This window comes from Plectrocnemia conspersa, unplaced genomic scaffold, assembly GCF_051122295.1.
Source record: "Plectrocnemia conspersa isolate PC_06_02 unplaced genomic scaffold, ASM5112229v1 ptg000012l, whole genome shotgun sequence".
Taxonomy (NCBI): Eukaryota; Metazoa; Arthropoda; class Insecta; order Trichoptera; family Polycentropodidae; genus Plectrocnemia; species Plectrocnemia conspersa.
Window position 1 is genome coordinate 11,030,462 of NW_028277176.1, and position 12,672 is coordinate 11,043,133.

Genomic DNA, 12,672 nt, shown 5'->3' on the forward strand with positions numbered 1-12,672 from the left:
TACATAATAATTATTATTATATACAATAAAGAGAGCTAAACAGGAAATTTTGGTGTATGTACTAAAAATACAAGCAACTTAAATCCAATACAAATTTAGTATTTTCTTAATATTATTATTATTCTAAATAAAAATTGAATTAAGACACTTCAATCACTTTCATTTTACTGTTATGTAAAATAATATTAAATTAAATTCGTTCAAATGCCATCTATAAATGAAATATATTTTTAACAAATAACATTTAGTTGCTTAAATTAAGTTTTTTTTAATTTTATTCTGAATTGTATATTGTATTACTTAAAAATACCAACGAGGGGAAAAATTGAATTTAAATAATAATTCATGTTGATATATTTTCAATAGAAATTTTCAGTCTCTCGATTTAATTTAACGTTTTGCACCATCGTGAAATGGTTTGAAATTTCGCCTACTCATAATCTGTAATAATTTTATTAATTTAATATATTTTAATATTAAGAAAAAGTCAGTAATATTTAAATTTATTATTATTTTTACAAAAATCCTAAAAATAAATATTGCTGAGAATAATAAAAAAGAGCAAAATTCTCACAGTATGTCCTGTTACAAAAGTCACAGCACGCCACTGATATGGATATGTATGTGGGTGTTATTATTTTATGTATATGAATGTACGAGGGATGTATACAAAGTTCTGCTATTTAATCGACATCCGCAGTACAAATGTGCGTGCTAACAACTCTTGACATGCTTATTGTTGATTAGGGAAAAGGGACATTTAGTTTGCTCCAGTCGTTTGCTACATATACTTCTGCAAAGTTATGATAATTTTAAGGCCTTGGAAAACGCAGTTATCTCACACAAAGAGCAATCATTTTCTTCTTAGGAAGAAGTAAATCAAATTCTCAGCTCAAATTATTCTGCATTTACAGGCTGAGTTTTGTGCGATTGGATCGACCGATTTAAATAAAATAGAAAGGGCCTTAAATGCGATTAGTAGATTTATAATAATGTAGGCACTAGAAAATTTTAATAAATATACTTTTAACTAATTTATGAATAGGTAACTAATGCACTTATAAAAAAATAAATGAATAGCGAATAAAATATACTATAAAATTATTTTTGAATAAGGAATCAACAAATAGATTTTTTAAATATTTATAATTAATAAGACACTGCTTCAAATTTATTAGTGTATAAATTAAACAAGTGAATAACTACAAACATATATTTATTAAAGTGCAGACTTGTGTGACTTTTCGATACATTATGTCGTCGAATAGGACCGAGCTTTTAGTGGAAATTTAAAAAAAATAACGATATGTTCACGTCGGAAGAGCCTCCTATACAGACTTCCGGTCAGACTCCGGAAGTCTTCCTCGACATGGAGTACGAGGAGACGACAGAATCCGGAAATGGATTCTACACCGTAAACGCTTCTGGAAATGTCTTCGGAAATTTTCCGCCAGGAAGCTTCATGAGCGTTTTCATCGATCCTGATCCGATCCTAATCAGCTTCTACATACCGGTGTTTCTGCTTTCTGTCACTGCCAATACGCTGGTCATCATCATAGTCATCAAGTACCACTACATGAGAAAGTAAGTATTTACTATTTTATTGCTACTATTACATAATTTAAAAAAAATATATCACGATAGAATATACGAGTGTAGTTTTGAAAGAAGAAAATTTCAAGTATCTTATTTGAGGATTGAATAATTATATCCTTAGAATACTTCTTTATTTATTTACAAATATATTTCCTATGAGCCTTTATACATATTATAAGCTTGATAAATATTTACTTCTCGTATTCTAACGTCATCGTCTCGCGCCTGTTCGATTTTTCAGAACCCAACGCGCGCAGAGGTTCGATAACCAAATCTATCGATTACATTTCATAATACTTATTTATATTTTTTATAAAACCCGTTAATAAAACAATTTTTAAAACCGATTTTAAAAATCAGTTTATTTTTTCTCATTTGCTTATTATGGTTTATTTATTGTATGTGTTAAATATGTTGTTAAATAATTGAAAGCAATTTTAAATAAAATATTTTGTCACGTTGAAAAGTTCTAGATTTAAGACACAAATTATATTTAATAAGACGCTTTTAGTGGGATTTTCAATTTTTGAATAATTATTTATTTGAAAGTTATCCACCGCTTGATATTTATATGAACATAAATACAGCAGTGATAAAATTTTAATATAGCTTAATAACAAAGCTCCTAAAATTAAACCGTTCAGGACGCCACAGACGAGATTCTAGAATAAAAGAATCTACAATTAAAAATTACAAAACGTTACTGGAATATTTTTTATTTTAAAATATATCAAAACATATAATGCGACCTTTTTGCGACCAATAATATGACGACGTTTCTCGTAACCATATTTCATTTCAATCATTTCCAACGTTTTTTGAACACAAATTCTAGTAAAGTGCTTTCAAATAAAAAATAGAAAACCGGTCTCCTTATAAGATATTTCTGAGAGGTTTTCCCATTAATCCTCAGTGAGATGTCAAAGATGTCGATTGTTTTAAACCACATTTAAAAACAGGGATTTTGAGTCAATCAGAAGTGCAAAGGTATTTTTTTGGACGAGGGCCAAAGTTATCATGCCCGACGCTGGAGGCTTCGTTTTTAGCCTTAGAATGTCTTAAAGTAGGCCACTCACAAAAGCAAATTGCTAATTGCCAAGCTTACGTCTTTGGCCGGTCATGCCCACATTTAAGGCATCCGCCAGAAAGAGACCCTCATTGGCACCGTTCATTGCAGCCTTCAGAGCTTCCACGAAATTTGAATGCCTTATAGACAGAAGTACACCCACCTAAACTGTAGCGCTTCGAGCTGCATCCACAGAGTGAGAACATAATTGATTAGGTGAGTCTGCGCCGTTTCTGAGGAACAACCTCAACTGCGGGGTTTCGCCCCAGTGGCGTTGATATTTAATTTTTGTTTTATTTGTTGATAAAATGCATATAATATTTTTTAGGGTTTGGGAACCCTAGAGGGTGTGACTTCGTACCCAGTGTAACGCTTAGTGGAATCTAGTTTGAGTTTTTATTAGATTATATTACAATTGCGTCAGACGATAAATGGCGAGATGTTTTCTCCGAGCGGTGGTTGGAAAGCTGACGTAGGGATGATGTCTGTGGGAGATCCTCAAAGGCCTTGTAGGTAGTGAGAGTGTCTGGAGGTAGTTCCTGCCGTGTTCGGGAGTCTCAGGTCGTACCTTCGCGTCTGTCAGTGGGGGCGCGTCTGGCAGGCGGCGGGGTGAATCTGCCGCTTATAAATCTTGTTCGAAACAAATGATATGACGCTTATAAATCTTGTTCGAAACAAATAACGCTTATATAACGAGTTGCTTAGCACAATTCAAGTGACTAAGGAATGCGTTCTTTTGATATAACTGTTTCACAGTAAGCTATACAAAAGTCAAAAGCTGTTCTTCCGAACAGGTTACCTACCAAACTACCGTTGCATGTTTTATATGAATATGTATTCTAAAACAAGTTTTTAAGATATTAATGAATTAGCAGCACCTAAATTGTCTCGCCCCATTTTTCCGGCAATATAGGTTAATACATGTAAGCCAAATATTTCATTATGAAGCACTTACTAATTAATTATGATTTATTATTTCTGATACACTAGTTTAGCCTTGTGTTTGATAAAGGTGAAGCTCAAGCCAAATTGACACAGACGATCCAACTAAAATTAAAAAACACTATATAAGATTGGAGTTTATAGATTTTCCACTTGAATCATCAGATTGCCAAAATTTGGTATCTTAGACTAAGTTTATTTTAATTATCTTAGACTAAGTTTATTTTAATGTTTTTTCAATATGGCTTAAGTGAAAAATTTTGTATTCAAGAGTAAACACGCCAATATTTTTATTTCTTTATAAGGTAGTGAGCAATTATTTAAAGAGGGTCATGTCAAAAATCACTTTATAAATTATAATTTAAGTAAAATACCAGTAGGCAAATTAATAAAAATCGTGTTATGTATACTATTGTGAAAACACTTCTTATTCAATATTATATAATAAATATTGTAAAAATATATTATAAAACAAAAAATATTTAACTCTACATATGTAGTTTTTAATGGTATTGCCTGTAAATTAAGTTTGTTGCTATCTAATTTTATAAAGTTTGCCTTTCTTCGAAAAATTTTGCTAAGGATAATTTTAATTCTATATGTCACAAATATTTTCCCGAAATATCCAAATGTTAAAGTAAAATTAATTTAATCAAAAATCATTATCTCTTGTGGTGGTGGTTTTTAAAATTTATAGACTGTATTGCGCATTATTGATTCAACGCACGTCTAAGTAAGATAGAACGAAAATAGAATACCAAATAATTCATACATGGGACTTAAACATGCTCGTGGTCTTGCATGTGGCTTTATTGTATAGTGACTTTGTGTGTTCGGATATATACGGTTGCGGCCGTGATTTTTGCTTGTTTGTGTACATTTTTGATCAAATAACTCGATTTATAAATATATGCACTATTATTTAAAAAATCATGTAAACTTTGAAGGCCAAATAATTTTAAATCTATTGACTTTTAGACTAAAATTGCTGGGTCTCTTGTATTTTGTGTCGAATTAAACGCAAATCATTAAATTACCTATTTAAAATAATTATTATAGGGCAGACACTGGAGTGCGCAGTATCCGAGAGGGGTATATACTCTTGTGACGCCGCCTCTGGGTCACCGGAACCCCGAGTAAAACTGGAACTATGTACCAGGGTACTTGCACGTTTTAAAAGAACCTAGTACCCTGTAATTTGTAGAGGGTACCCGATTATTTTAATTTCAATTTAATATTTGATTTCTCTATATAAAATATATATCGCACAAAATTCTTCGCAAAATCCATTTAGAGATTAGGTGGGGTAGTGAGGGCGGTGTATCGAAAAGGGACAGGAAATCGTTATTTAACAGTCCGAAAATATGTTTTATGACACATTTCGTTTCGGCTTCCTCAAATATTTGCCGTTTAATAAAAAAAAAAAATGAGAGTATTTTCAAAAACGATATTTAACACTATTGTTATTATTTACCGTCAGTGATTCACGATCGCAAAGAGTCTTGATCGCTCGGTATCCATCGGTTGATGGTTAGCTGATATTAAGAGATGTGAACAGATTTTTTAGTATTCTAATGCAATTTTAATACCAATTATATATAATAAAATATTTACTTAAATAATTTATATTTATTATCGATTTAGAAGTAACAAAACAAATTTATGAAAATATGAAACATGTACAATTAGATGATTTATAAATAGATTATAAAAAAATTATTCAAAATTTTATAAAGCTTTAAAGTTTATAATCCGCGAGAGTTGATAAAGGTGAGCACTTCACAACGTTTCTGTTAATCCTTTGACTCATAGTAGAAACACATTTTTGTTGTCAACAATAAACTGGGACGGGTGGCTTCATAAGCATGCTTTATCTCTTTCTTCGTTGCATGCGACACCACTCCCACTTTTATTTCTAGGGGATCGGCGTCAGTTCTGGATTGTTAAATGAATAAATTTGATTAACCTACAATACCACTAACTTCATTCCATAATTTTACTACTTATGTTTCTGATTTTTTTTAATTTTGTGCAGAATTTTAACGATATTCTAAATAAATATAATTATTATAGTCATTATTAAATGTATTCCTACTATTTTTGTTTCCAAAAGCAAAAATATTTATATTTATTATAAGAAAAAAGCATTATTATTAGAGTCTCCAATTCGAGTAATCAAGTACTCGATACTCGAGTATTTTTGTCTATTTTTCAAGTACTTGATAATCAAGTATTTTGAAAATTACTCGATTAATACTCGAAATTAAAAAAATTTGAAATATTTCAGAAACAAAAATAACTTTAACTTGGTCCGGTAAAGGTTAACGTCTTGCTTTTATTTGGCGTTTATGCCCGAAGTCTCGAGCTAGAGCGGTTACTATCAGGTATAATTTTTTCATAGTTCCATAGTTGCATAGTTCCGGTCGTCGGCTATGTTAGTGGGTACGACGGAGAAATTTCTTTTGTGTTTTCTGTTAGACAGTCCCGACTTATCTAATTTATGGCAATGAACAATATGAAATATCAACAAAAAAAATTTTTAGGTTTTATGACTATGCAGTTGTAGCGTAAAGTGTTGTAAATTGTTTATACTGATCCCTCAGCTTAAAATATAATTAAAAAAAATTGTCTGTTTTAAAGGCATTTAAAGTAAAGTTAGTTCTTTGCGAACCGTTTAGCTCTAGAGTGAAAGGGATTCACCCAAATACATCTTCGAAGGATATAGATTTAAATTCTTCGCAATAATCAGAAGAAGTAGAATATTGTATATTGTTAAGAAAAAAAATCTATTCAAGAAGAATTACAAAATGCTATTTTGTCAATAGTCGAAGGAAATAAAAGAAAAGCAGAGAAGAAAATGAAAGAAGAGAACATAAAAAGAGAGTTCAAAAAATTTTATATCTATAAAAAGCGAACAGATATAAATTAGAAGCTTTATCCAACGCGTTAATGACAATAAGACCAACATCAACAGCAACGGAAAGGGTTTTTTCCATAACGGGAATAATACAACCAAAGGTTAGCAGTGATATTAAATTCGAGACACTTTTTGCATTATTGTTTTTAAAAAGTATGTTCGTGAAGTTAAAATAATTGTAAAAATTAACATACTAAGTATTTTATTTATTTATTTATATGTGCACGAATTTGAATAATAGCTATTTTGGTACATTTGGTAAATACTCGAAAGTACTCGAGTACTCGAGAATTTTAAAATTGTAATATTCGATACTCGAGTAGTTGATGGTTCGAGTAATTGGAGACTCTAATTATTATATAATAAAAATAAAATGGTAAATATTTATTTAGAAGCGCAGGGTAACACCCCCACGGTGTATGGCTGAGAGGCAAATAGTAGTGGATTCTAATTAGAATGTAACGGTAAACCGTCGAGCTCGATAGGGAATCTTATGATGCGGACGGGTGAGATGTTTCACGTGTTTTTACGATAAGAAAATTCATATAATAAAATTATCTCACGCTCACAGACAAAAGGCGAAACAAGAGTAGTTCTGTAATATTTATTTGCAATTTTTTTATCCTAATTTGGTGTTATAACAAAATTTAATTTTCTCTGTGTACTTTAAAATTTACATACTATGATTAAAATTATTTTTTCCTTAGATACAACTTTATAAAATTACATTAGTTTCATCATAATAGTTTTGTACACACAATATTTTTAATCGCTGCTTCTTAGAATATAAAATCATTTTAGGCGAGCAAACTTTGTTGAAAATACCACTATTGTATAAGATTTTGTACTCAATGACTGTACTATATTTTTCAACAAAACAAATTCAAGCACATATATCTATTGATATATTGATATTTCTGTATTTAAAAATTGCTCGGTATTCGGTACACTGGTATTGAAGTTCCTAGTTTAATACAGTATGCGTATTAACTACCCACTCGCGTCTCAATACGACAAAAACACGCAGAGATGTCCACATTCGCATCCTGAATATAAATGCGGGAATCCTTAATCTTGGATTAAACCTTTTAATACCGGTGGGACGGGCAGGGATATCTTGCGACGCTTTTTTAGTATTCCCACACGTGTGAAAGGTTTTTATGGGCCGTCAACCGTCAAAATCTATTTCCAAGTATTCACTTATTTAAATTTTATAACCGTCGTTTATTTTGAATTCGTCCATGAATAATATAATGGAAAAATTCTTGCTCACTTTATATTACGTATTTTACGAGGCTCGTGTTGCTTTAGTAGGCAAATTTTACGCATTTAATATAGGGTAATATTACGTATTATGAGTCTTAAAATATAGTCAGAATGACTTTATGCGACGTAAAGTTGTGTGGGGGGTCCTACATATTTCGCCACCTCTGCACTGTTTGACGTCTAGAACAGACTAAGGGGTTGTAATTTTTATATTTAGTTCTAATTTTAGTTTACGTTCAATTCTAAATTACTCTTTATTAATTTTTGAATTTCAATGTTTATATTTCATATATCATTAACGGTACAATTAAAATATTTATAAATCATATTTTAAGCCTCTTTTTTTAATACATAATAATGACCCTAGCAATATGAGTTACCGGTGTGAAGTAGGTATATAATTTAATATATCAGTTAACAATCAGCCGTACAAAATCCAACAAATATATTTGATTTTTACTATTATTGAATTAATTCTAGATAATAAATAATAATAATTGTAAATGTATATATAATAATACAAATACAAACTGTATTACATATAGTTTTTAGATGTTCATATTTCTCGTGAATTTTCGAAAACTTCGGATCAATTTTGTATTTATTAAGAAATGGAAAACAACAAGAAATGAGAAACACTAAAACAATGAGCAAGGCAGCCGCTTTATATTATGTATACCGTCAATAGATGAAAAAAACTAAAAAACCAATATTCCAAATTTTTGCTCAATTGATTTAAAAATGGATTATTGTAAAAAAACTAAACAAAAAATTAAAGTTCATTCCATATTCTTTTAATTTATATTAATTAGTATCTATCTAAATTGTATCATAAATATGTAGGGACTATTCGGTGAAGTAGAAATAACTTATTACAAAGAAGCATTGACCGTTAGTAAAATTACTTTTCGCATATACGCGTTAAAAGCGTAATAAAATGCTATTTTACTTAACTACTTGCTGCGTAAAAACGCACTTGCATAGCAAATACATTTTTACGCATCGATCAGAATCATTTACAAACACAAAATAATGTGCTTTGATAAGTACAGACAGCTGGTCATGTAATGTGCTTATAGTGTTACCGAATCTCTACCTGTTTTAAACCTCAACGGTCACGCAACTATTTCTATAATAAAAACGACAATAAAATATAATTTCATCAATAAATGCTCATATATTAGCGCAGACATAGCGCATAACATTCACTCTTATTCTAAATGTACTTTAGACGTAAACCTTTATTAAGTCACACGAAAGTTCATCTGAACACGTACCAAGAAGAGCTACGCCAAGCATCGACTGAGACTTAACAAGTCTAAATAAGCAGCTATTTCCCTCATATTTTCACCTAATCTTTTGAGACGACTCGATTCTGCAGATACAGACAAGGCTACGATAACATCACGTATTTATAATACTTATTTAAACTGTACGTGACTCAAAATTTTTTGTACAAAAATATTATTTTCTAAGTAAATAAATATATAAACACGATGACATTTAAGTCAAAACAAATATTAATTTTCTAAGCAACCAGCACAAATGTACTTATATGTATATAAAAAAATAGTTAATACATAAAAAGTTGTTAAAATCCTTCTATAAGAATGTGGATAAAAATAGTTTTATAGCATTGTATATATATATATAGTATATTAAAAAATAAAGTGTGTTAAGGTACATATAATGAAGACAAAAGCTTGAATTATTCTCCTTCGTGTTTTTTACTTTTCAAAGACTCGCCAACCTCTTTTATTCGTCGTCCTTTGAGTAATGTTTGTGCTTCACGACATTCGGAAATTATTTTATCAAATGCATGATCTATATAAAACTAAAGTTTCCACTCCTTTTATAATGTTTTGTACCGGATTTTCCGCCTCCCCATTCCTAAGTATAAAAGTAGGTTGTAAACCTACTTTATTTGGCCCTAATGAGACGTAATTTGAGCTTGGTTATACATAATGCAGACTTACTTATATGCTTATTATACGACGACATAATTTAGTTATTAATTCTGGGTGAATCGTTTTTGTGCGAAAGCTGATTTCGAATTAATTGTATCTAATCTTGATTTAGTTAGACTTTCTGGTCTGCATTTAGTTGATCGAATCTCCAATGTCGATGTTAAATGGCGGACTTCTTAACTAAAGAGTTATTGAAATGTATATGTCCTTCTTCCTTGTTTTACTGCAGAAAATTCGAAGGAAGGGGTGCTTCTGACGTTTATCTTTGACTCGGCCAATCGAGTTTAGTGAAGCTTGCAATAACCATAACCGCGTAAAAAAATATTTTCTATGAGTTTTAAATCTGCTTTTAAAATACAATTGGAATGTGTATATATAACCATCCAAAATGGATGGTTATGTTCCACTAGAGACTAAATAATACGTTCACAGTTCACTCGCTGTCGAGTAGTTAATCGAAATGTGATTGTAACAAATTGTCATTATTATATCTGCGTCATAGCTTATGTAAAAAATCAGGTCTGTAAATTATTTACTAATTATCCTCTAGTTACAAATCACGTACCACCCCAAACCCGTTCCAAAGCACAGGCCTAATATTTCTTACTATATAAGAATATGTTTTTGTTTCCAATCCAATCACGAAAACAATCATTATTTCTGACATTGTACATTGTACGCCTTTGTTTTTTACATATCTAAATTTGAGCACAAACCAAAGGTATAAGATATTAATGTCATACAATAACATAAAATAAATGTAGAATATTTCATAAAATATTATACAAAAAATTGGAGAATTACGTTGTTAAAATATGATTATTTTTGATTTATTAATATATTTTCGTTTCTATTATTAAAAGAACATTACACAAACGATACAAAATCACTATAGTTTTTTATGTTTGTTTAAAGAACCCCTTAAAAGCTTTTTAACGAAATGTGTACATATATTAAATAATATTTTCACAATAAAAATGTTTCACATATTTTTTTAGTGTGAGTGGTAAGTACACACATTTTTGGGCAAATTCAGCTATATAAAGAGAGAAAAGTTTAATATAAAAGAAACCATGCAAGTTAACAAACTCAGTCGAGCAAAAAGTTACGCATTTCGGCAATATTTTGTCCGCCAATCTTATACATAAAAATAAGATGATCTCATTTTGGAATGTAAAAAGTTGTGTGATGTGAAAAATCAAGTTTTTTTATAGAATATGATTTGATATAAATCAATTTAAATTTGACTCAATCTTCATCATATTTTATTAATTAAAAATATCATTTGATACGTGTACATTAAAATACAAATAAAAAAGTATTTTCATGATAAAAAGGTTTTTATATAACACAATTAAATTCACTTCCATTGTCTTTCAATTTATTTTATTATGACTTTAAATTTAATAACGTATTTTAATATTATGATAATATAAAACGTGTATATATTTTTTCATCTAAAAGGTTAAATAATTTCATTTTTAAAGGTGGTTCGAAGTCAATTGACATAAAACAATTCCTATTTCTTTTAACATCCTATAAATACGGAATGGCCCAATATTTTTTTGCCACTGTTGTGTAAAGATATATGCAGAATGAGTCACGGTTATTTAAATAAAGTTTTTTTAAACATTTATTCAAACGTAAATCGCATTTTTTAAAACCGTCTCTGACACTCTCGTCTCGAATTGTCTGATCTTCCCCCAATGTAATTAAATGTCAATTTTTTTATATTCGTGATTTGAGACGTATCTTCGATCACAGATGTGGATGTTGATGAGCCAATTGCATCACTTGATGGTCCAACAAACGAAATATTTTTACGCTTTGAAGTTAAACTGCTAGGTGCAAACTTCGATGATTATTAATACAAGAGGTAGATGACAATAGTGGTTTTTGTGTAAATATGAGGCATTGACTGTTGCGCACCATTTACGCACAAAATGCTAGTTTCTCTGATACTAATGAGTAATTAACGCGACAGATGTGCTAGCCAAAGTGGTCCGTAAAATCTTTTAATTATTACGCAATTGTTATTTATTATATTATTTGGCCTTGCGAGCTAAATATTTTCTTTTTATAAAATTTGAATGCCCTTAGGATTACCGTTGGTTGGAGCCCCCGTAGTTTAATGCGCTTTATAACTAGAAGAGTGATCCCGACAGTATTTTAATTACAATAATCACTGATATGATTGAAATCGAAAAGCATTGAAGTACATGAGGGATTTGAGCCCATGTGACTTACACGACTTATACCACTGATCTATTCTAATAAAAAATAGCAAATGTGGTTTTTTACTTAATTTCTCAGTATGTTATTATCTATTGAAATCAGAAAAGAAAAAATTCGAATTAAAAGTTAAAAACAAATAAGAGCAAATGTCCAATAAGGTCTAACATTTTTTTAAGCATACCAGCTGGAATTAATCAGGGCCAGGCAAAATAATAATGCACATTTGTTGTACATGCTAGTGTAGGGTCTACCAACGCAAAATAACTCTTTAAATGAGTATTTGTAAAAGTTAGATATTTATTTAATCTTTATGTTAGATAGACTGGTAAATTAAAATATATATTTTAAGATTCGCTAAGTGATAGTAGGTGTATTTAAAAATTATAATAATATAGTCTACAATATTAAAATATTTTTGTATCTCTTTTACTTTCATTCATTTTCTCTCTTTATGCTTACTTTTAGCTCAATGGCTCAAAGTCCAATAACACTATTTGACCTTTATATGAAGAATATTTTGCCTTTGACAGATAATTAATTTTAAGCAATCTAAATTTATAAAATTCAAAGCAAAATAAATCGAACGATCTGATACAGGTGATCCATTAAATCTACAACAAAACAACCAAAAAAAAAATATATATATTGACAATGTTTGTAATTATTAATAAAAGTAAATATAT

At 29.8% G+C, this 12,672-nt stretch overlaps 1 protein-coding gene across 1 annotated transcript in view; it reads left to right on the plus strand.

The window, feature by feature from the left end:
- The first annotated feature begins 1,116 nt into the window (after positions 1-1,116).
- LOC148228188 (QRFP-like peptide receptor) overlaps positions 1,117-12,672 on the plus strand; it is a 76,420-nt gene continuing 64,864 nt past the window's right edge. The window contains exon 1 of the mRNA XM_088199837.1: positions 1,117-1,584. Within this exon, the coding sequence (XP_088055963.1) occupies positions 1,307-1,584 (278 nt within the window). The 5' untranslated portion in view covers positions 1,117-1,306. The remainder of the gene's footprint in view (positions 1,585-12,672) is intronic.